Source organism: Psammomys obesus, unplaced genomic scaffold (assembly GCF_907164565.1).
Source record: "Psammomys obesus unplaced genomic scaffold, mPsaObe1.curated_primary_1811, whole genome shotgun sequence".
Classification (NCBI taxonomy): domain Eukaryota; kingdom Metazoa; phylum Chordata; class Mammalia; order Rodentia; family Muridae; genus Psammomys; species Psammomys obesus.
The window spans coordinates 2,637,615-2,663,424 of record NW_026596166.1 but is presented as its reverse complement, the minus strand read 5'-3'; the positions used below and the strand labels follow the sequence as shown (position 1 = coordinate 2,663,424).

Below are 25,810 nucleotides of genomic sequence, written 5' to 3'. Positions count from 1 at the left end.
TATGGTGTCTCGAGCAGTAGGATTTACTTCTGCCTCTAGGGGCACCAGGGACAACATCAACAGATTGTTTTGGAAGTTTCTTAGACAGCCCTGACCAACTCAAGAGGGCTCCTTTTTCTGGTAGTAAGATTTTTGTTAGGTAGTTTTTGACTTGGAAGAAGCACCATCAGCCTAGATGAGAAAAGTTAATGAAAACTATGTGTGTGGCCAAGTGGGAGTTATACAACTTTAATCCCAATACTCAGGAGGTAGAGACAGGTAGATCTTTGAGTTTGAGGCCAGCCTATTCTACAGAATGAGGGGTGTGTGTGTGTGTGTGTGTGTGTGTGTGTGTGTGTGTGTGTGTTGAATTTAATTACATGCATCATAGATTCTTTGTGGTTTTGTCAGATATTTCTATTGTAATTATTCCCACCTCCCTCCTTCTCCTATATTACCTTCCTCCAACTTCCCTAGGGCACCCCCTTTTTATCTCCCCTATCAGATCACTTGTATCCTGCTATCTACCTACTCCCTAGGAGTCTCCGTTTTCTCATTTCTCTGATCAGATGACTTGTACCTTGCCATACCCTCTCTATACTGCCCACGCCCACGCCCCCTATCATGGCAGTGTTCCCATTTTAACTTGCTGGTTTCTGTAATTATTACCGCCTGTGTACTCAAGTTTGAAGATTTGAAGCTAGGAGCCTCCAATAAGTTCTAGAGATGATAAACACATTTTGAGATATTTCTTAGCCATTTTATTTTTCTACTTTTGAAAACTCTATTCAGATCACAGGCCCATTTGTTGAATGTCTCATTTATTTATTTATTTGGATTTTGTTGTTGTTGTTTTACTCTGTTTTGTTTTGTTTTTTAATGTTGTGGATAATAAACCTCTGTCAGATACTTACCTAGTGAAGATTATGTGGGCTCCTCTTTGACTAGTTGATCTTTTTTCTTTTGCTATACAGAAGCTTTTTAGTTTCAAGTGTTTCACTTTTTTTATTCCTGGCCTAGATTTTTGGGCAAATGGGATTTTTTATTCAGGAAGTGTTTACCTACACTGTTATCATGTCTGCCTATGTTTTTCTCTGTCCGTTTCAGGGTTTCAGGTTTAGGACTTTGATTCATTTGGGGTTAGTTTTTGTGCAAGATGACTGATACAGGTCTAATTTCATCCTGCATTCAGTCATGCAGTTTTTCCAGCACCATTTGTTGCAGACATTCTTTTCTCCAGCATCTGCTTTTGGAGTCTTTGTCAAATATTAAGTGGCTTAAATTACATGTGCTCATATTTACCTTTGATATCATTCCATTGGTCTGTATGTCTTTTGTATGAATACCATATTGTTTTTATTACTGTGGCTCTGTAATATATACTAAGATCTGGAATTGTATTGCCGCCAGCATTATTCTTTTTGCTCAGGATTATTGTGACTATCCAGAGCCTTTGTGGTTCCATATGAATTTAGGATATCACTGTTGTTGTTTTATATTTCTGCAAAGAATGAGATGGGGGTTTTTATTGAAATTGTATTGACTCTGCAAATAGCTTTTAATAGAATGGTCATTTTCACAATGTTAATTCTATGAATGCATGAGCATGGGTATCTTTCCATTTTCTTTTGTCATTCATTTTCTTTCTTCAGAGGTTTAGAGTTTCATTGTAGAGGTCCTTCATTTTCTTTTTTAATATAATTTTTATTTTTTATATTAATCACAGGTTATTTACTTTGTATCCCAGCTGTAGCCCCCTCCCTCAATCCCTCCCAGTCCCACCCTCCCTTCCTTATCTCCTCCCTGCCTCTTTGCAAGTCCACTGATAGGGGAGGTCCTCCTCCCCTTCCATCTGACCCTAGCTTATCAGGTATCTTCAGGACTGGCTTCAGTATCCTCCTTTGTGGCCTAGCAAGGCTGCTCCTCTCTCGGGGAGGGGGAGAGGTCAAAGAGCCCACCATTGAGTTCATGTCAGAAATAGTCCCTGTTCCCCTTACTTAGGGTACCCACTTGGATACTGAGCTACCATGAGCTACATCCGAGTAGGGGTTCTAGGTTATATCCATACATGGTCCTTGGTTGGAGAATCAGTCTCAGAAAAGACCCTTGTGCCCAGATATATTTGGTCCTTGTGGAACTCCTGTCCTCTCCAAGTCATACTGACTCCCCCTTCTTTCATATGATTCCCTATACTCTGCCCAAGGTTTGCTTATGAGTCTCATCATCTGCCTTGATAAACTGCTAGGTAGAGTCTAGAAGACCCAGAAATAAACCCACACACCTATGAATACTTGATTTTTTACAAAGAAGCCAAAACCATTCAATGGAAAAAATACAGCATCTTCAACAAATGGTGCTGGTCTAACTGGATGTCTACATGTAGGAAAATGAAAATAGATCCATATTTATCACCCTGCACAAAACTAAAGTCCAACTGGATCAAAGACCTCAACATAAAACCAGATATACTAAATCTGTTAGAAGAAAAAGTGGGGAAGAGCCTTGAACTCATTGGTACAGGGGACAACTTCCTGAACAGAACACCAACAGCACAGGCTCTAAGAGCAACAATCAATAAATAGGACTTCATGAAACAAAAAAGCTTCTGTAAAGCAAAGAATACTGTCATCAGAACAAAACAACAGCCTACAGACTAGGAAAGTATGTTCACCAACCCTATATCTGACAGAGGGCTAATATCCAGAATGTATAAAGAACTAAAGAGGTTAAAAAGCAATAAATCAAGCAATCCAATTTAAAAATGGGGTATGGAGCTAAACAGAGAATTCTCTGTAGAGGAATACAGAATGGCAGAGAAACACTTAAAGAGATGCTCAGCATTCTTAGCTATCAGAGAGATGCAAATCAAAACGACCCTGAGATTTCACCTTCCACCCATCAGAATGACTAAGATAAAAAACTCAAGTGACAACACATGCTGGAGAGGATGTGGAGAAAGGGGAACCCTTCTCCATTGCTGGTGGGAATATAAACTTCATTTTTTTTTTTTTTTGTGGGGGAGAGGAGATGAAAGGGTTTATTTGAACTTATAGGTTATAGTCCATCATCAAGGCAAGGCAAAGGAGGAACTAAAGCAGAGACCTTCCTATATAACCCTCTACCACCTGTTAGGGTTGCATGACCCACATTGGGCTGGACTCTTCCACAACAATCATTAATCAAAACATGCCCCACAGACTTGTGTACAGACTGTCTCATTTCTCATTTAATGTATCCTCTTCTCAATGATTCAAGCTTGTGTTAATTACAAAAGAAAAAAATAACCAGCACGTTACTTCTTTCATTTTGAGAGAATCATTTAAGTGTTCTTAACTTATTTTATCTTCTATAAAATGCCAAAGCTTAACTAATATTCCTTCCCTTCCAGTTCTGGAAAGAGTCTGCGTTTTTGAAGCTTGAAGCTGGAAGAGCTTTGTAGAGTGTATAGAAGCATTTTTCCTGATCAATGAGGAGCAAAGAAAACTATAGCATTTTTATCTGTCCTGTACCAGTGCAGAATTATTTGGAGGTCCTTCACGTTCTTGGTTAGGTTTATTCCTACATAATTTATTTTCTGTCCTAGAACTTGCTAGGTAGAATAGATTGGTGCCTTATTCACAGAGATCCACCTGCCTCTGCTTCCTGAGTTCTGGGATTAAAGGTGTGCATCACCTTCCAGCTGAAACTGTATTTTAATTACAACATTTCTCCTTCCTTTCTTTTTTCAAACTCTCCCATATATCCCCACCTCAGCTTTTCTTCAAATTCATTGACTTTTTTTCATCAATTGTTGTTGCATTAATATCTGTATATGTGTGTGTGGATCCCTATAATGTTACTTGGATGTATGTTTACTGGGTTAACCATTTTGCTAAACAAACAGTCAGCATACTCTCCCCTGGGAGAGCCATCTCTCCTACTCCCAGCTTCATCCACTTGTCTAGAGTTCTTTGTGTAGGTTCCGGCCTTAGGGACTTTTCCTCATGCAGTTTGGTACATTGTTGGTTCCTCCACGTTCAGCTCATTTTGGGTCATGTTGATAGGACTTCACAAGTGTAGCTTCTGATGTAACTAGGAGACAACATCCAGCAAACTCCCAGAAAAGCCTCTGATAAAGTTCCATACGTTATAGTGGTTCTGAACAAACAAGGTTTACAATTTTCTTTTCTTTATCTGTGTAGATGTAGTCAACAATTACATATGACTGATATTCTTTTATTAGAAACAAAAGCACTTTTCTAGCTAATTTTACTCAACATTGTACAAAGCAAAAGGCTTTGTAGAAACATCTGATCTAATGATGATTTTTGGCTCAGGAGACAATTCTACATTAGACATATTAATACACTGTGCCCTTGAACCTTTGCAATTTGTAAAAGCTAAAATTAAACAAAAAGGCAGTTGTAAAAGGGTAATGTTTCTTTAAAATAGCTACTTTATTCTGAGTCCATGTTCTGTACATTTTTCTAACCCAGTATTCTAACCACTATTGTAAAAATATCAGTCAGAATGTCCAATTTGTATAAAAAATGATTATCTCTTACTGTAGCATTTTATTCCTATAATAGTTGTTCTCAAATAAAACAGTACTATTGTCATTTGTTGCAATTAATTGTTCAGTTTACTCTCTCTTTTTTTTCAGACCAGTGTGTGGAATAAGGGGGAAAACTCTGATAATTAACCTACCTGGTAGCAAGAAAGGATCTCAGGTAAGCATTGTTGACGTTATATGGTTTAATGAATGTACATCCAAAGAGCTGAATATACCACAAAGCTGGTCACTGCTGATACTAATCACAGACTCAAGATATTCCCAAAAGCACCCTCAAATTTCATAATTCATTTGAAATAGCCATAGAACTTAATTTCACTTTATATTTGTACAGTTATGGGTTATAGAAGGAAAGAATACAAATTAAACACACCAGTAAACACACCAGATGCAGAGCTTACATTGTCTTCTTCCTGTGTATTCAGGAATTTGTTACTCTCCTGGCGTTGACAATGCAAATAAAATATTGCCAATTAGAGAATCTACTTTGAGATATTATGTTTGTTTCTGTATTTATTTATTCACTTTAATTTACTATACACTGTCCTCGTGGCTTAATCTTAGTTCTTATCCCTTTAGTCTCCAATATCTTTCAGAGGCAAAGCAATACCAAAGTATGCCCAAACCTGCATAGTAATTGACATTCTTAAGCGATCTTGTAGCAAAGGACAATCTCAGGCATGACAGTCTCCCCTTCTAGTAGCTAAAGGCAAGGCTAGACTCTTTCTGTGTGATAATACTGTACTACATATGGTACAGTATATTCTGGCGTTTGGCTAAGGCCTTTTACCAAACTTTAACATTACTCGAAGAGTTATATTTATTCTAACATTTATATCACTTAATGCAGGAATATTATCAGGGAGAATATGCCTGCTTTACAAGCAGCAACAGAAATGTTTTTAGATTTAGAGAAACAAGTAATCTACATATTATGTGCGTTTTCATAGTTTAATTGTTATTTACTAATTTCTTACGTTGATCTGTTGTTTGTACTATGTGATACATTCATGTACTAATGTATAAAAGAAATTAGCTGAAACAATTTTCAATTCTTTGTTGGCCATCATTTTCTGTTACTGTTATAGTTTGAGGCTTTAATTTGCTTTCCAAATATATTTGGCCAACAACATCAGTACTGCTATAGTAATAACAGTGCCAATATTACAGCATATCTAAATGTAGAAATAGTACAACTGAAAAAATAAACTTCAAGGATATTAGATTAAAATAGGACACTGAATTACTGGAGTGATAGTTAGCTGCTCCATCATCATATCATATAACCAAATGTCTTCTAGAATGATGGAACTCAGGTTTCCAGGCTTATCAATTTCCAAATATTGGTATCAGCACTATATAGCTTTAATATTTCAAGTGTTCACTATACTTGTGATAGTAAAGATTACCTATCTTGTTTTGAGCCTCTTCTGATACTTCATATAAAATTGTTTCCTTCATTAAATAATTTATTTCTTTAATTCCTCTACCTTTGGCTTCTTCTTTCATTTTATTCCTTTTTCTTTCATGTATACCCACCCAAAGTTTTACATCTTTGTAGAGACTTAAAGTTCAATCACTATTCAGGTTCACATTACCATTGTTAGTATTGGTCTAACCCTTAATATTGCAACAGCATATTGCCATCTACAAAATTCTTGTTCAAGAACTGCATAATCATTTTTTAAATAGGAAAGTTTTAAGGAAGTCATGGCTTTATATTTAGCTACGTATGTATCTATCCTCAATCAGGTGGGGCTTGCATGGCATAGGTGAAGCATGCCAGATAGCACCTCCCACTCAGTCCACTCCTGCTCGTATGGCGGGTTACAAGATAAAGAACTGGTCAACTGTCTCTCCAGTTAGGTGATATAATAGCATCTGCTGTCAAGTCTAACCTGTCCAGATGTGGTAAGGGCAAGAGCAAACATTGCAAATTCTGATATGCCCAAAAAGATTAAAGATATATTTAACATGTTGGTTCTTAGAAATTGTCTTCTGTTCTGGCACCCACCTTGCTATGGCCACTGTGTCAGATTGAAAAAAAAAAAAAAAGTGTAGATGTCATGAGGAAAAGGGTACATTTGGAATGAAAAACAGTTAGTTATGATTTTTTTCCACATGCCCCTTTCCTAGAGAAGTAAACAAATCCAACCAGGTCTGTGATGAGACACTTATGAAAGCATATAAGAGCCCTTCATACCTTTTTCCCTATGAAGAGAAAGACGAAAGTTTGAAGTGTTTATTCCATTATCCACTGTATTATTCCTAGAATGAAAAATGCTAAAACCTAGCAGGGGATGAGGGAGGGGGCTACAGGTGAGATACAAAGTGAATAAGCTGTAATTTATTTTGAAAAAATTTAAAAAGAAAGAAAAATACTAAAACCTGTTTGTATCCTTAGGAGTTACCAATATCAGTCTTAATTTGACGTTTGTATATAGAGCTTCCCCTTTCTCATAGGGTTCTGTGGTTTCTAACTTAATCTTTGGCAGAGAGAACAGTTATTGTTGACATTTTATGCCCCTGAGGGAGGAAGATGAATATGTGTTAGCCCATCCCATCATTCTTTGCTGTAGCTATTTAATACCCACTTACCTCTTGGCCCATGTAGCTAATTTAAGCATCCAAACTTGTGATGTGATCCCCATTCATTTCTAATACTAGGAGAAAGTTCTTCAGGTGGACATTGATATATTTTACTTTAGTATACACACACATCTTTAAATCCCCAGAATGATTTCAATATGCCCCATGCATCCATGTCTTCTGTGGGTCAGTTTTCATAGCTTTTCTTCCTGAACATGAAGTCATGCCACTGAACATTGCTCATGAGTTAAATATATATATTTACATATATTATATATATAGCAGAGACACAGTACAGAGGTATAGGTTATGCTGGCAGATCACAGGCTCTACGAAGATCATGTAGTTCAAACATAAGAAGTATTTGTTTTCATCTTCTTCAGCTACCTGCAAAGTTGGAACATTACAAAAAATGAGCCTTACTAGTAATAATTTAAACTTCAAGTGAGTCATAAAAATACATAGTAATTCACTAGATTCACAGAACTCATTGAAAGTGAGTTCATTATTTGCACGTGGAGGTGACGTGGGCTAAAATTATGAAGAGAAAATTTCATAAGGCAGTACATAAGAGTTACCTACCAAAGAATTTTCGTTGTCTTTTCTCACTTTGACTCATGCACATTTTCTAGATGTATAGCAATATAGCAATATACATACAGTTAATTGCTGTTGAGGAATGCCAACCTTAGCCTTTTGTATCAATAGTTTTCAGGGTATATGACAGTCAAAGATCCCCAGCAAATAAAAATATTTTACCAGATGTGACATTCTAATATCTGGAGATAGCCTCCTAGAAGATGAACAACAACAAAAATCTAACCTCTGTTTCATCAAGATAGCATTATTCACTATATACTGCTTTTCATTTGTTTGGACAGGGTTTCTATATGTAGCCTTGGTTGTCTTGGAACTAGCTCTGTAGACCAGGCTAGTCTCAACCTCACAGAGGTCTGCCTGCCTCTGCCTCCCTGGGATTAAAGGCATGCACCACCACTTCCTGTCTACTATATATTGTTTTAAAACAATTGAGCCATAGAAAGATTATCAAAAGATTAAGCATCCTCAAGGTATGCCATTAATGCTCCTAATTTTTTTTAAAGATATTTCTTTACCTCTTAGACTTTATTAAGCTGTTGCCATAATGTAAAAGAGAAAGACTTCCATCTATTTTCCAGACATAATTAGCTATATATTCTGGTTATAAGTCCTTGTCTATTGTCTTTTAGGGATGCATTATAGGTAGTAATGGCACGTGAAGAAAAGATTATAGTGATTTCTATTCACAACTCTTTACAACTTTATTTCTATCTTTACTTACTGCATAGTGTTTTGTGATGGCTATACTAGTCATACTTCATGGTAATAGGATGTTTTCTTAGCAAAAAAAATCTGGTCCTTAATGTGGTTTGTTAGATCCAAATCTTGCTCTAGCAAAAAATTTGAAAGTGGTAATGCCTTTCTCATCCGTTTTTTTAAAAACTATAACTAAATCTAAAGTATCAAAATTGTAACTTAAAAGTATAGTGTGCATTCATCTAGGGACCATAATCTTTAACATATGGAGAATACTATATACTGTGGTTGTTTCATATTTCACATTAAAAAGATGTGTTGAATATGACTTATTCTTGAGGTGGATGGAAATACAAGTCCAAAATTAAGAATCAATTTTACTGCCACCACTTTATATTTCTGTTTAAAAGCCTAACTTTTATTTCTTTTTGTCTCTGGGCAGGAATGCTTTCAGTTCATACTGCCAGCTCTACCTCATGCCATTGACCTTTTACGTGATGCCATTGTAAAAGTAAAGGAGGTGCATGATGAACTTGAAGATTTACCTTCCCCACCACCTCCTCTTTCTCCACCTCCTACAACTAGCCCCCATAAACAGACAGAAGACAAAGGGGTTCAGTGTGAAGAAGAGGAAGAAGAAAAAAAAGACAGTGGTGTAGCTTCAACAGAAGATAGTTCCTCATCACATATAACTGCAGCAGCTATTGCTGCAAAGGTAAGTCTGCTGTGAAAAACAACACCCATGGATACATAACTGATTTCATCCCTCTCTCCATCCCGTCCTCCCGTAAATTTAATACTTCTTGAGAAGGAACTGGAATATCCATTAGATTCTATCACTGTCTCAGTCCTGGTACAGATTCTTTGTAAGCACTGAAGTTAGTTTGTACTCTAAGGCACTAAGGATATCCCATTACCTAAGAAGGCTATAGCTACAATGATAAATTGTATAATGTGACATTTAAGAACTTTTTTAAGTTGCCATTTTTATTAAATATACAATGATTGTGTATTGAGAACATCAGAACTTCACAGATTTTTAAAGAAACAGAAAACAAAAGTTAAAAGACTTAAGACGACTCTTGAAATTAGTTGGAAAAGAGTAATTTAAAATTTTTTGTCTGAGTTCAGTCTGCCTTTGTCTTTACAAGTGCTGGGATTAAAGGTATCAACCACACTGAGACTCATAGGCAAACTTTGGGCAGAGTAATGGAAACACAATGGAAGAAGAAGAAGATAGAAAGACCTGGAAGGGACAGGAACTCAACAAAGCCAAAAAAAAAAAAAAAAAAAAAAAAACAGGCCTACGGGGTCCTGCAGAGACCAATACATCAACCACGGATGGTACATGGACAGGACCTAGACACCCTGCCCAGAGGAAGCCCATAGGCTGTTCAGATTTCAAGTGGGTTTCCTAGTAAGGGGAACAGGGACTGTCTCTGACATGAACTCAGTGACTGGCTCATTGACCACCTCCCCCTAGGGGTGCAGCCTTGCCAGACCACAAAGGAAAATGATGCAGCCATCCTTGATGAGACCTGATAGGCTAAGGTCAGATAGAAGATGAGGCAGTCCTCCCCTATCAGAGGACTGGGGAAAAGGGTATAGAGGGAGAAGAGGGAGGTGGATGGGACTAGGAGGAGACGAGGAAGCAGGGATACAAAGTGAATAAAATTTAGTAAATAAATTAATTGATTTTAAAAAACGTTGTCTGGTATGAAGGTACAGAAATCCATAAAGGCCAAGGCAACAAGATGATTACCTTCCACTAAAAATTTTAAAGACAGGTATTTTAAGAGGCTTTTGAATTTTCTCAACTAAATATTGACTCAAATATTGCCATACACAAATTATCCTAGTGGTATAGAGAAGTAATTAATATATTTTCCTTTTAATAAAGTAATTTAAATATTAAGATGACACCAAAGTTTATAAATTTTCTTCAGCTTAATTTAGAAATAAAAATAGTTTAACATGAGCTATTTGAGTAAATTTGGTTATTTTAATGTCACAGAACATGACTAATATTATTTACACCTAGTAAAAATCAGCTGCTTTGTTTTAATATTTTTAGAATGTAGTATATTCCCTGTGGCCTGGTAGGGAAGTTCCATCAGGGAGAATTGATCAAAAGGCAGGCAACATAGTTCGTGTCAGAGATATTCCCCCCTACACTAACTAGTGGACCAACATGAAGCCTGAGATGCCCATCGGGCTTAGAGATTTTTCATAAGGCTTAGTTCTGAATTCCTTATTAAAAATAAATAGACTAGCATCAAATAGAAATCCTTATCAAGTATGTTAGGTAATAAATAGATGGTTCTTTCATTGAACACTACCTGATTCTGTTTGTAGGTCGTTAAATAATCTGTTAAATCCTAAACATGCAATTAGGTAGTGGCACCAATTAACAAAATAGGTATATTTTAAAATCATTATGTGTTCTTTCTTTTTTATCTTAAGGGTAAAAAAGACCATCAATTTTGGTTGTAAAGGAAAAAAATACTTACAACATATAAAATCAAAGCTGATTTTGTCACTTTGAATTTAAAATTTTTGGCACTTCATTGTTCCATTTGTTTTCACTTTTTTCTTTTAAGTCATTTTGCTTATGTAGTTTCATGTTTTGCTCTCATTGTATTCATAATTGTTATGTGTTATACATTAGAAGCATCCATTCTACACCAGTCCTGCTGTTTTCATGGCACATCATGGGCAGCCTATCCCTGGTCTCATCAGTTATTCCCATCATCCAACAGGCAGTGCAGATGAACGGGTAAGACAATGCATTTTGAATAATGATTTTGGAAATATATATATCATATTTCCTTTATTTGGAGGTGGCCAGTAACATATGAAAGATGAGTCATTTTATTGTGAAAGATCTTCACGGTCATTGAGTATACCCATCAAGAAATTTAATTGTATCCTTTATGCCTAAATTACTCCACAATCATTAAAATTTTATAATCAAGAAATTCATTGCCCTGAAAGTCTGGGTGTTTGGTTGGTTGGTTGGTTGGTTGATTGGTTTGTTTGTTTGTTTGTTTGTTTGTTTGTTTTAACGGTTTTATTGAATACCCTGTAAATACATTACCTAGCTTAATTTAGATGGACTCTTAGAGGGAGTATATTGTATCTTACATCTGAAAAGTTTGATCAAGCGAATATTTAATTTATAATAGTTTTGGTTTTTTCATGAACTTTCATCTCATTTTGTTTTCCTTCACTGTGTTTTCACTGCAAGTGCTGACATCTTATTCTGCAAATTCTGTGATCATTAATCTTTAGAAGTGAACATGTAAAAACACAGATTCTTTTTTTACTCATGAGAAAGTTAGATGTAAAATTTAAATTATTAAATATAAATCATTTGACAGTAATTTAGACCATGGATAGAAAAAAAATGTTTCCATCCATTCTGTATATATGAAGTGAAAGGGAAAAAAAGAAAAAGAAACTAATTTATCAGATGAGACTTCAGAATTATAAACATATAATTTGGGGGCAAACCCAAAAACTTAGCATAACCAGTCTTATAGAAGATAACACTATCAAATGTTTAATTAACAAAATTCTATTCCATGAGGCATATCTGATAAAAATAAACTTGGGTTAGTCAAAAGACTCATAGCAAATTTAAATTGTGGTTAATATAAATATTAGGGAATGTTAGTGAAATATTAGTGAATGAGTGAAGGTGCCAGATTTAAAGCATGTCTTTTTTGTGTTTATATACTATAATGCTGTTATAACAATTATATAGATGTTATATATAATATATATATAAAACATTCTGAGCTTTTGAAATAAAATCATTTCAAGATTCTGCATTTATAAACCATATTATAACTTACAGTATTCTAATAATATCATATCCTCAAAAATTATTTGAGGGCTGTAGAAATGAATCAGCAGTTAAGGGCATACGCTGTCCTTTCAGAGAACCTGAGTTTGATTCCTAGTGCCAATGTTAGGTAATTCACAACAGCCTTTAACTCCAGCCGAAGTCCTCTGGCCTCTGTTGTCATTTGACCTCATATTCAGTATCTACAAATAGACACAAACATATACACATGAAAAGTAATGACAGTAAGTTTTAAAAGGATAATAAAATATAATTTCTTAAGAATTATTTGAATAACATTTATTTTCAGTTCTCCCAAGAATTTGCCTATCTGCTACCATTTGAGGTGCATATGAAAGAAGATAATCATCACATACAATTGATGTAAATTATTGTGGTCTAATTTTCTAGAGGAACTATTTTGAAAATAGCTTCAAAAGGCTGTAAGTGGATGTCTTCATTTTTAGGATCCAGGAACTAATTTATTTGCTGGGATTTAAAACTCATTTGTTAGTAATAGCAGTATTAATTATTTTAACAAGTATTTAGCTTTTAGGTAGAGTTCATTTTTATTGCTTTGCTAAATGATGAATAAGAGCATTAGATGCTCTTATTCCTTATACCTTGCCTCCAAAGGAAAGAGTAAGTAAGGTTCACAGTCAATAAAAGAAAAGGAAGGTATTTAATATTCTTAGCACTTCTTAATACAGTACAAATAGATTGGTTTCAGGCCATAAAGAATTTGAAACCTAGCTAGAATTGTACTTGTTACTATTTTACTTTCTTCTGTTCTTATCATCAAAAAGAGAAATTTGATCAATGAATATGCTGACTCTTCAGCAGTTACCAGTAATCTGATTACTATTCACTTCCTAACTTTCAGACTACCTACCTAGTAAGCATTTCCCACCCTCTTTCTAATACTATACAGCAGACATTCCCCTCATATAGTTTGAGTAGGTTGGCTTAATATAATCACCATTTCAATTTCATCATAACACAGTTATTATTTAACTATGTATTTTATTGACTAGAGTATATCTAGTAGGATTCCATGAAGTTTCATACTTGGGAGGCAAAACTGATTCAAAAGGATAGCATGAAAGGAATAGTAAATAGAGGAAGAACAAAAAGAAAATATAGCCTGTTCTTCTACACTTTACCCAAAGATGACAACTTGTGATATATACTGGAAAAAAAATAAATAACTGATAGGCTTGACAGTCAAATTTATAAGGACAAATAAACTATGATTTTAAGACAAAAGAGAAAAATCTCCTCGGAGATATATAAGAAGAAATTTCATCTCATTAATGAAAATTAAATCTTCTGGAGAAGTTCAAAACAATGATAATGCCTCTCTGCTATCCCATGAATCTTATAGTACATGTACACAAAAATAAATACATATATCAGGACAGAAAAATAAATATGTGGAAAGGCCATCAAGGAAACCATTGTTATGAGGGAATAATTTTCATATAATTTAGATAGAGGAGTGTAGATTAAAGAGGAATATCGTCTGTTGGAAACATGAATAGAAAAAGAAAAGGAGTTAAGCAAAGAGTATGATTTTTTGTAATGTTTGTTTATTTCTCATTAGGATACAAACAGGCATTTAAAGCAATATTAATAATATAATTAATTAAATAACATAAAGACAAACTAAGTAGAATAGGACAAAACAAACAGAACCAAAGAAAAAGTTCAAGAAACACATACAGGGGGCTGGAGAGATGGCTCAGAGGTTAAGAGCACTGGTTGCTCTTCCAAAGGTCCTGAGTTCAATTCCCAGCAACCACATGTTGGCTCATAACCATCTATTACAAGATCTGGTGGCCTCTTCTGGCATGCAGGTGTGCAGAACATTGTGTACATAATAAATAAATAAATCTTTAAAAAAAAATAAAAGAAACACATACAGATGCAGAAACACACACAGAAATCCCATAAAAACACAAAACTAGAAACCATAATATATATGCAAAGGACCTGTAAAGGTTGGGAAAAAGCCCTGACAAAGCATTATAAGACAAAGAACCTCCAAAAATACCATGAAGTTTATTTGTGTTGACAATCTACTTCTGGGCATGTGGCCTAGCCTAAAAGGTGCTTTATATAATTAGTACAACTCCATTGGAAAAAATTAATTTGCAAGTGAATATCAATTGGAGATAGCTTTGTGTTCCCTAACACAAAGCTATCTTGTATCTTGTGGCCTTGTATCTACTTCCCCTTTCAGCACTAGACCCATCAGGCCTAGACCTATGCAGACCCTGTCGTGCTGCCACAGTCTCTGTCAGTTCGTGCGTGCCTCCATCAGGCAGTGTTTCCTTGTTGACCACCACTCCCTTTGGCTTCAGTCTTTCCTCCTGCTTTTCTACAGTGTTCCCTAAGTATTTAAGGGTTGTCTTTGTTGGAGATAACCCATTCGGGTCTGAGTATTCCAAGGTCTCTCTGCATATTATCTAATTGTTAAGTATCTAATTAGTTCCCATCTAGTGCAGCAGGCTTCCCTGATGATGGCCAGGAGACACTGACCTATGGATATAACCTATGGATATAATCATTAGGAGTCATTTTTTGCAATGTTCCTGTTGTAGAATAGTCGTATTTTATTTCCTCTAGGTGTCTGGCATATCTAGTCCCAGGTTCATGGCCACTTGAACAGTGTAGGGGATGGATTCCATCTCATGGGATGGGCCTTAAATTAAGTCAGATATTGGTTGATTGGTCCCACAGACATTGTGCCACTATTGTACTAGCGCATCTTACAGACAGGTTTACTTTTATAGATGGAAGGAAGAGTTTGTAGCTGAGTTGATGTTTACCTTTCTCCTTTGGTAGTGTGCAGAGTACTTTCCAGTACTCTGGACCACAAGACCAATACTCAGTACTAAGTGAAGGCTTTAGGTAGGGACAAATTATACCTTTCCTCGTTCAGTGAGTTGTATAGGTGTTATCTTCAGCAGTAGGGTCTTAGAGAATTTATGGAGAGCAACCAATAATCTTGTCAATAATTGGGATTGTTTGGGGTTCCTATGGGGACCCTCTGGCCAATAACTGGATTAGATGTAACCTATTCCAGAAAGTAGAAACTTCATTTGGTGATGAGCGATGTCCAGTTGAGGCACCATCTTACCTGTTATTTGTCAATTCCTTTTAGAGCCGCTTCATATTTATATATATTTTAGGAAGTTTCTACTGTATTAGATTTCCATACCCTCAAATGGCCCTAGTTTTACCTGTTCCACTCCTTATTCCCTCTTTCAACACCCCTCTTTCCTCTTCCTCTCTGTTTATCCTCCATTCAAGTACCCCCTCCCATCCATCCACAACTATCTATTCTATTTCCCCTTCCTAGGGTACTCCAACCCTCTCTTCTATTCCCTTACTTTATGCGTAATTTCAGTGTGATACAGAGTGTAGCCTGCTTATTGAAAATATAACATCTATATATAAGTGTATACATACCATACTTGTCCTTTGGGGTCTGAGCTACTTCACTCAAGTGGCTTTTTTCTAGTTCCATCTATTTACTTGCAGATTTCATAGTTTCATTCTTTTTAACAGCTGAGCAATATTCCATTGTGTGAATGAACCACATTTTTTTATCTATTCATCCATAGACAGACATACAGTCTTTTTCTAAACTCTGACTGTTATGAATAGAGCAACAATGGACTGAACAAATGTCTAAGTAGTACGATATGAAGTCCTTTGTGTATATATGCCCAAGAGCAGTATAGATGAATTGAAAGGCAAATCTATTCCCAGCTTGATGAAACTTGCCACACTGATTTCCACAGTGGCTGTACATGTATGCACTCCCACCAGCAATAGATGAATGCTTGCCTTTTTCCACATCCTCTCCAGCAGAAGTTGTCATTTGTTTTAGTGATGTTGGCCACTCTAACTGGTATAAGATGAAATCTTAAAGTAGTTTTGATTTTCATTTTTCTGATTACTCAGGAAGTTGAACATTTCTTTAAGTGCTTCTGGAACATTTGTGTTTTCTCTTTTGAGAATACTCTCTTTAGTCTATACCCCCACTTGATTTGGATTATTTGTTTTCTTGATGTTGAGTTGTTTTTGGAGGGGATTGTTTTATTGTTTGCTTATTTAGTTCTTTGTATATTTTAAATATTACCAGATATTAGCCCTCTTTTAGACATGGATTTTGTAAAGATCTTTTCTCAATGTATAGCTTGCTGCCTTATTTGAATGATGGTATCACTTATGAAGCTTTTCAGTTTCATGAGGTCCCATTTATTAATTGTTGATCTTAGTGCCTGTACTATTGATGTTCTGTTCAGAAAGTCTTTTCCTATGCCAATGAGTTCAACACTATTCCCTACTTTCTCTTTTATGAGATTCAGTGTATCTGATCTTATGTTGAGGTCCTTGATCTATTTTGAATAGACTTTTCTTCTGAGTGATCAATATAAATCTATTTTCATTCTTCAGCTATACAGGTTGACCAACACCATTTGTTGAAAATCTGTCTTCATCTTTTAGTTAACTTAGCTAAGGGTTTATCAACTGTCTTGATTTTCTCAAAGAACCAACCTTTTGTGTTTGTTTGTTTGTTTCAATTTTATTGATTTTAGCTCAGAATTTGATTATATCTTTCCATCTCCACTTTTTCAGTGTTATTTATCATTTTTATTATTTGAGTTTCCAGATGTGCTGCTAAGTTGCTAAAAGAGCTCTCCAGTTTTGTTTTGTTTTGTTTTATATAGGCACTTAATTGTATGAATTTGCCTCTTAGAACCACCTTCACTGTATCCTATTGGTTTGGTTATGTTGTGGTTTCATTTTCTTCAATTTTAAGTTTTTAATTCTTTTTTTTAATTTCTGTCTTGACCTACTTTTTTTTCTTCTTTAGTGAGTGGTTCATTTTCTATGCAAATGAATGCTTTCATCTCTCTCTACCTAAGCTGCTCTTTAGTAACCTTTCTTTTCTGTCCTGTTGTCATGAGAATTGGGTATGTCTATCTCTGTCTTTTTTTTTTTTTTTTTTTTTGTCAAATGTATTCTGTCAAATCTTTCTCTAATTCATCACTTTATCTTTCTCTCAATTAGATGTCACTTTCAAACATTGCTGCTTCCTTCTATAAACTAACCTTACCTTCATTGTTTGGGATTAAATGTGTATACTAAGGGCAGGTCTGTATTCTACCCAGATCATACTGTAATCCAGAACATGTCTGTATTTCTAGCCAAATCACATAGACCTAGGTCTTTGGAGGTGATCTCTTTCCAGAGCAGTCACATTGCTGGATTAAAATTCCTCCACATGAAGTGATAAATTTGATAAAAAAAAAAAAAAAAAAAAACTTGTATTTAAGATTACCTCTATTATTTCTTACTTTGATTATATATTTTGGAATAGTGATAATCATATCAGTCTTCTCAATGGATATAACCTAATAGCCAACATTTATTAAATATTTACTGTTTCAAACTGCTAAGTAATTTATGGACATTATCATATTTAATCATCAAAATAATACAGGAAGCCAGATGCTATAATTATTCTCAAATTTCTGATAAAAAAGATACCTTGCTGAAAATGATATACTTATTAGGGTCCTAGCAGAAGTGAGATTGCACCCTTAAATAAATAATTGAGATTTTTTTTTTTAATAAAGGCAAATATGTTTGGACTGAATTTAGAGAAATCAGGAAGGCAATATGGATTCCTATGGAATTAGTAACCAATCAAAACAAAACAAAAATATCCTGCTACTCCTCTTTGAATTTTGCTTTAAAAAAAAAATCCTGAGAATTCTAAGAACTCTATTGCCATACAGAGAAAGAGCTACATATACATGAGCAGAACTATGCCTTGTGCTTGAGAGGCACATCTAACCTCTGATGAACTTGGCTAGAGGTGAAGTGAGGGACATAAATACAAAACCTCATTCTCTAATCATTGGTCTCACCTTGACTAGAACCCAGCTAGAAATGAAGGAGCACAAAACAGTCGATGATGTCCACAAAGGCCAGTTAGAAGCAGAGAGGGTAAAATGTTGAGACATAAAATACTACAAATCTAGGAGTTTCTTGCTCAAGAATTCAAACTACTAAGTGGCAGAGCTAGTTATTGCATGACTTATATTTCCTCCTAACCACAATGCTAGACTACTCACTAACGTGTTTCATGATATTTCATTCATCAGAAAAAAAACCTCTAAATGTAATAATGTCTGAATCAAATATTACATCTGCTTACATATAATAAGTGGCACACCAGCTGTGTTCAACAGTAATGAGAGTTCAACAGCAAAGATTGACAACAACAAGATGTAGGTACTGACTGCTCTTGGCCTTTTCATAATGTTAAACTATAGTCATTCTTGTTTAGATTCCAGACTCCATCATTTCTCGTGGTGTTCAGGTGCTCCCACGAGACACAGCCTCCCTTAGCACTACTCCTTCAGAATCACCCCGTGCTCAGGCTACATCTCGCCTCTCTACAGCTTCTTGTCCAACACCAAAAGTAAGTACAGGCCCTTGCATCTTATGCTTCTCTACTATGAATTCTGAGAAAACTAACAGATGTTCCCCCTGCTAGTCAAGGTTGGATTGCATGCAAAATATTGGTTAAAGTAAATGGAGTACATAATAGCTACCAGCAGCTGTTGCATATATTATTTGGAGAGTAGATATTTCATACAATATGGCTACTCCTGCATCACAGGTAAAGATAGCACTTAGTCTCTAACTCCTGTTCTTTGTAGTAGACCTGTTATTTTTTAGGAAACTTATCAGTACAGGTGTAAAAAGCTATTCTGAGGATGAATGTATTTTTGGCCAATAATCAGCAATATTGACAAAATATTATGACAAAGGGGATTTTTAAATAACAAAAAAAAAAAAAAAGAACACTAAGGCTTGGGTACCTAACTGCTTTGGTATCATTCCAAATTATTTTTTTTAAACAGACTCAACTTGGAATGTTGCTGCCTATTATTTGAAAACAAAACTAAATTTGTTAGAAAGAAAGTTTTAATGCCAACCTATGGGAGAGGGAGGGAGTTTCTCAGTTTTTATTTTTTACAGTTTGTCTCTGAATTGTGTTGGAGGGATATTGGACACTGTTTACTGACTATTGTATGTGTATTATAAAGTAATCAACAAGCTTAAGTACTGTTATGTCTACCTTCTTAAAAATCTCGTTTATTGATAAATGACTCACTCGTTCCTTCAAGTTCCATTTATGAAGAAACCAATATTGTTATCAAAAGATTGCTCTTTTATTTAATCAAACATTGTATTAGATATCAAGTTGTATACTAAATTTATTCTAAGAACCTGACAATTTTCAAACTGCTTTTTTCTCCATTATCAGATTTAAAATCAAGTATATCTGTCTCCCTCAATTCCAAGTTGTGAGTTATAATTTTGTTTGACTAGAAATTATCTCAAAATTATTGATGTTATTTATGAAGTTTGTTTTATGTTATATGACAGATAATGGAATACTCAGGACAATCTTAGTGATGTTATTTTATATTTATATATTATTGTATTTAGATAAATGTCAAAATAAATAATAATAATTTTATCACTTAAAAGTTGAGGAAATTCAAAGAAGAAAAACTGTGAAAATATTCTAGACATAAAATATATGTTAGTGCTGCTTGAGTACCAGCCACAGAGCTATGGCAGTACACATCTGTGATCCAAACTAAAGATGCTAAGGAAGGAGGATTTTGTTCAAGACCAATATAGGCTACATAGCAATGCCATCTTAAAAAAAGATAAATAAAAGTGGCACTGGATGAAACCTAATGATTTTATTGGGGTTTTAGTTGTTTGTTTCTGTAAGTTTTAATTCTGAGTAATATCTAAAATGATACTCTTTCTGTCCATGTACATGTGAGCACTCCTTTCTGTAAGTAATGACAGTATGAATCATGTGACACTTTCATGTGTGTACGCGCACACATGCATGTATGTGTATGTATTGCATGTTATATCTTTGATTGTGTTTTGATCCTTTAGGTTCCTCCGTCTATCGAAAGAAGAATTCTCTGTGTAAAATATACTGTGTTGGTTTTGTTGCAGTTGTTCTTCACTCTTCTCAATCCAGTGATGACAGTCAAATATTAAAAGATAACAGTTGTTCATGGAATAAATTTTCTCCAGCAAATATTTAGTTGGTGGAATAATTTAATATTTTATTTTCATCAGGAAATATTTTTATAGCAGATATTATTTCATTATTAATTCTTACTGGAATGAATGCCACTCCTTTTGCTTTGTGGAAGTACAAACATTTTAACAAATTGGCGCTTTTTGCCTTTTATTGCCATGAATAAAATAGTGCGTAAGTCCAGGAAATGAAATGGTAAATTGATTCTAAAGAAATGTATGCAGCTGGGTGTGGTGATGCACGCCTGTGATTCCAGCACTCGGAGAGGCAGAGGCAGGCAGATCTCTGTGAGTTCGAGGCCAGCCTGGTCTATAAAGCGATTCCAGGACAGCCAAGGCTGCACAGAGAAACACTATCTTGAAAGTAGGGAAAGGAAGGAAGGAAGGAAAATAGGAAGGAAGGAATGCAGTTTATAGAGCACTCAAGTTCTGCCATGAAGTTGGTATTCCAAAACAGGTTTAATGAAAGAATAAGTCTGTAGCAGAGAACTTCTTTTAAATGAACATGCTTTACAACTAAGCTCAGTGCTCAATTTCAGGTATGACAAACAGCAAAATCTGTAGAAACCAAAACAAACAAACAAACAAACAAACAAACAAAAAAAGCTTGAAATAGAAAATAATAACAAGAATAAAAAAGGGGGAAATCCAAATTTTTAGTGCCCTCAAATTTTTTTTAAATATTGATAAAATAGAGAATATTTTAAAGACTGATTTTGTTATCTTTTCTAAGCATCTGAATTTTAACATTTTACAAGGTTATGTAGATTGTAGCCACATATTCCCTTGTGCTATAAAAATTAGAAGAGAATTTTATGATAGGCACAAGGAAAAGGAATTTGTAAATAAAGTTATCAGGATTTTTTTTGTTATATTTAGAAATAAAAAGGAAACACTATTGGATATCTAATTTAATAAAGTTTATGTAGTTGTTTAAAAGAATATACTTGAAATCTTTTTAAGAAAGCCATATTCCTTTAATATATTAATTTCTGATCTTACATTCAAGCAAAATGAAGAAGTAGGACATCTTTTAGGTTTCTGTTATTTGAGCAAAGTAATCTTAGTCAACCTGGGAGATGGCTCAGTGAGTAGAGTGCTTTTCTTGCAATCATTAGGACCAAAGTTCTGATTCCTAGCACCCACATAAAACCCCAAAGAGTATGGCAGCCCACCTATAATTCTGGCCTACAGGAAACAGACATCGGGATCTCCAGAGTAGGCTGGCAGGCTAGACTAGCTGAGTCTGTGAGCTCTGGGTTCAAGTGAGCACTCCTATCTCTATATAAGGTGAAAATTGATCAAAGACATCTAACATAAACCTCCAAGCTCTATGTATATGTGTACCTACATGCACCCACACACACATGGAATACATAACACATATATAAACACACTCCAGAAATATAAATAAATAGAATTTGTATTACTCAGGGCCTTCAGTATATGAATCTGAGAGGCAGAATTATTTTGTTAACCTATGGAAATTAAAATATTGATCCATTACCATATATAATTTCCTGTGAAATTTTTCTTGGTAATATTAATTTTTTTACAACTTCTTCCATATTGCCATTATTTTTTTGAATAAGAGTTGATTATGTGACATAGCTAGTTAACTAAAAAAACCTAAGAATCAGAAGTCTATTTAATTTCATTTACTTGCTGTAATGCTAGTCTAAATCAAGACTGATGCTGAGAAATTATGTTCTAATTTTTTTTCATTTTTTATTTTAACTTACTTATTTTTTTTTAAATCACTTTACATCCTGGTTGTAGCCCTATCCCTCCTCCCCTCCCAGTCTCATCCTCCCTCCTTTTCACCTTTTCCTTTGCTTATTCCTTAGAAAAGGGGAACTCCCTTTTCTATCTACCCCAGCTCAGCATCAGGACTGAGCATGTCCTCTTCCCCTACGGCCCAGCAAGGCAGTCCTATCAGGGGGAAGTGATCAGAAAGCTAGCAATTGAGTCTGCATTCAATGCAGTCCCTACTTCATTTACTAGAGGACCCACCTGAAGCCTAAGCTGCCCATCTGCTACTCTTTGTAGAAGGCCTAAGTCCAATTCATGCATGGTCCTTGGTTGATGCTTCAGTCTCAGCAGGCCCCTCTGGGACCTGGTTAGTTGGCTCATTGGTTTTCTCGTGGAGTTACTGTCACTTCCAGGTCCTTTTCTCTTTCCTCCCATTTTTCCACAAGACTCCCTACACATTGCACAAGGTTTGGCTGTGAGTCTGAGCATCTGTTTTGAGGTGCTGCTGGGTAGAGACGACTCTGCCAGGCTCCTGTCTGCAAGCTTAGCAGAGTATCCTTCATAGTGTCAGGGGTTGGCACTTTCCCATAGGGTTTGGACCAGTCATTGGTTAGTATTCCCTTAATATCTACTCTATCTGCTCTATCTTTATCCCTGCATATCTTGTAAGTAGGGTAAATTTGGTGTCAAATCTTTTTGGATGGGTTGGAGTTCCCTTCCCTCTTCTAAGAGACTAACCTAAAGAAATCGGAGAGTTCTCCTAAACATCAGTTTTATTTGCTTTTGTCTGAAATTATTTCAGCAAAAGTTAATGTTTGTTTCTCCATTGATGATATAGAAATTTGGGAGTCTACATGTAGAATCAACAAACAGCACGAAGACTGAAAACCACTGAATTAAATTCTTAAAAAGCATCTAAACAACAACAACAAAAAAGTGTTTAGATTCATACTTTTCTACCCACTTGGAAGTTATTAAACAGAATATTCTCACATGACTGCTCAAATGCAGGAGTTCTCTAACCTTATTGATCTCAAAATTAAAGAAAACTACACATAGATTCTGATTATATGGATTTTTGTCCAGCAATATTTACTGTACTAGAAATTAAAACTTGAGACTTTTTGTACTATTTGCATAATAACTTTAAAATTAAAATAACCCTTTACATTTTAATATAAATCTCATTTTTATGAAAAAACTTTTTCAAAACCAAATGTAGATACTTTATACATAATGAAAAGTTGGGCATTCTTTCCATCATTTTTAGGTAATATGGATTACTGACTTAATAGAAGACTTGAATTCTTGTGTGTTCAGTCTATTATGATGATAATTTACTAGAAAATATAAAAGAAGAAATTTAGCTTACACAGCTACATAGTTAGAAAAAAGTACAATATATTTGATAATTGTTAATTTTTAAAATATAACACCAAAAATTTATGGTTTTGTTTAAAGGATGGAAATTTTACTTAATGGATTTAAAGCAGAAAAAAAATTGCAACTCTTTCTCTGGTTCCTATATATGTAATATTAAAAGTTTCTAAAAAATATTCTAATAAAGCAAAAATAAATGCTTGAAAAATTATAACAGAACTCATTTATAAACTATATACTATAATTTTGTAATAAATAGATGCATAGTACCATATGATTTCATATATAGAAAAAAACAAAAGTTACATTATATGGTTTTATAAAGGTTTTTTTGAAATGTAAAAATCTAAAACCCTCTTTGTTACCATTCCATATTCTGATACATTTGTATGTCTTGCAGTTTGAACAGATATTTTCCCTGGAAATAATTTAACAACATGTGTATTTGTCATTTGGGCATACATTCTTCCAAGTGTTGGCATACTTCATCATTATCAAGAAATCATCTCTGTTAAAATGACCATTCAGCTCAACTTAAAACTCTTAGAAGCATTTGAAAGTCTCTAGCTCATAGTTGCAAAAATAGATTTTCTAACATTCTGATTTCTGCTGTGAGCTGGTATTTCACATAAAAGGGGGGAGGCAGCAAATATTTCAGCTTTCTTTGGATAAACAGGTTTACTATTCATTTGTAAAAAAAACTATTGTGATGTTCTTCTGATGGATTTTTTTCTTTGAAGAGAATGAAGTGTCCCTCCCCATCTCTTTTGATTAATTTTGGGCGGGAATATAAACTTGTACAACCACTTTGGAAATCACTCTGGTGCTTTCTCAGAAAATTAGGAATAGTGCTCCCACAAGATCTAGCTATACCACTCCTGGGCATATATTCAAAAGATGCTTAACCATATAACAAGGACATTTGCTGAACTATATTCATAGCAGCTTTATTCATAATAGCCAGAATCTGGAAACAACCTAGATGTCCCTCAGCCGAGGAATGGATATAGAAAGTGTGGTACATCTACACAATGGAATAGTATGCAACAATTAAAAACAAGGAAATCATGAAATTTTCAGGCAATGGATGAAACTAGAAAAGATCATCCTGAGTGAGGTAACCCAGAGGCAGAAAGACATACATATGGTATATACTCACTTATAAGTGGATATTAGCTATATAATATAGGATAAACATACTAAAATCTAAACTCCTAAAGAAGCTAAACAACAAGGAAGCCCCTAGAGAAGTGGCTTAATCCTTATTCAGAAGGGCAAACAGGATAGACATCAGAAGTAGGAGAAGACAGGGAACAGGGCAGGAGCCTTCCACAGAGGGCCTCTGTAAGACTCTACCCAGCAGGGTATCAAAGCAGATGCTGAGACTCATGGTCAAATTTAGGGTAGAGTGCAGGGAATCTTATGGAAGAAGTGGGAGATAGAAAGACCTAGAGGGGACAGGAACTCCACAAGGAGACTAACAGAGCCAAAAAATCTGGGCCCACAGGGACCTGAAGAGACTGATGAATCAACCAAGAACTATGCAATGAGAGGACCTAGAACCCCTGCTCAGATGTAGACCATGGGTAGCTCAGTTTCTATGGGGTTTCCCTAGTAAGGAGAGCACAGGCAGTCACTGGCATGAACTTGGTTGCCTGCTCTTTGATCACCTCCCCCTGGTGAGGTAGCCTTACTAGACCACAGAGAAAGAGGCTCTAGGCCATCCTGGTGAGACTGGATAGGCTAGGGTAGGATAGTAGGGAAGGAGGACCTCCCCTATCAGTGGATTAGGGGAGGGACAGAGGGGAGGAAGATAGAGGGAGGGTGGGACTGGGAGAAGACAAGGGAGGGGTCTACAGCCAGAATACAAGGTGAATAAATTGTAAACAACAACAATAATAATAATAGTTGAGAAAAAAGTATCTGTTAAACTTACAGATCCGAATAATCTTGCTTACAATTGCTTCTTGACCCTTTCTAGTAATAATTATGTTCTCTGTAAAAATGAGCTAGTTGGGTTTTTGTGTTGTTTTCTGTTTGTTTTGTTTTTTTTGAGACAACAGCCTCCTGTGCTATATAACAACAGTATTTTATTCATACCACCCATTTTATCAAAATCAAGAGTGAAGGCTTAATTTGTTTTTTGTTTGTTGTTTTTTGTTTGGTTGGTTTGGTTTGGTTTGGTTTGGTTTGGTTTAGTTTGGTTTGGTTTGGTTTGGTTTGGTTTGGTTTGGTTTGGTTTGGTTTGGTTT

At 35.1% G+C, this 25,810-nt stretch overlaps 1 protein-coding gene across 9 annotated transcripts in view; it reads left to right on the top strand.

The window, feature by feature from the left end:
• The window catches only part of Gphn (gephyrin), a 437,068-nt gene that overhangs the window by 226,633 nt on the left and 184,625 nt on the right, over positions 1-25,810 (top strand). For 5 of the 9 annotated variants that reach the window (XM_055595378.1, XM_055595377.1, XM_055595376.1 and 2 more), the window contains 3 exons: positions 4,622-4,688; positions 8,859-9,131; positions 18,634-18,768. In XM_055595378.1, coding sequence (XP_055451353.1) covers positions 4,622-4,688; positions 8,859-9,131; positions 18,634-18,768 — 475 coding nt within the window. Of the gene's footprint in view, positions 1-4,621; positions 4,689-8,858; positions 9,132-11,084; positions 11,193-18,633; positions 18,769-25,810 lie in introns of all 9 variants that reach the window. The other 4 variants (XM_055595375.1, XM_055595374.1, XM_055595373.1 and 1 more) reach the window with 2 other exon arrangements.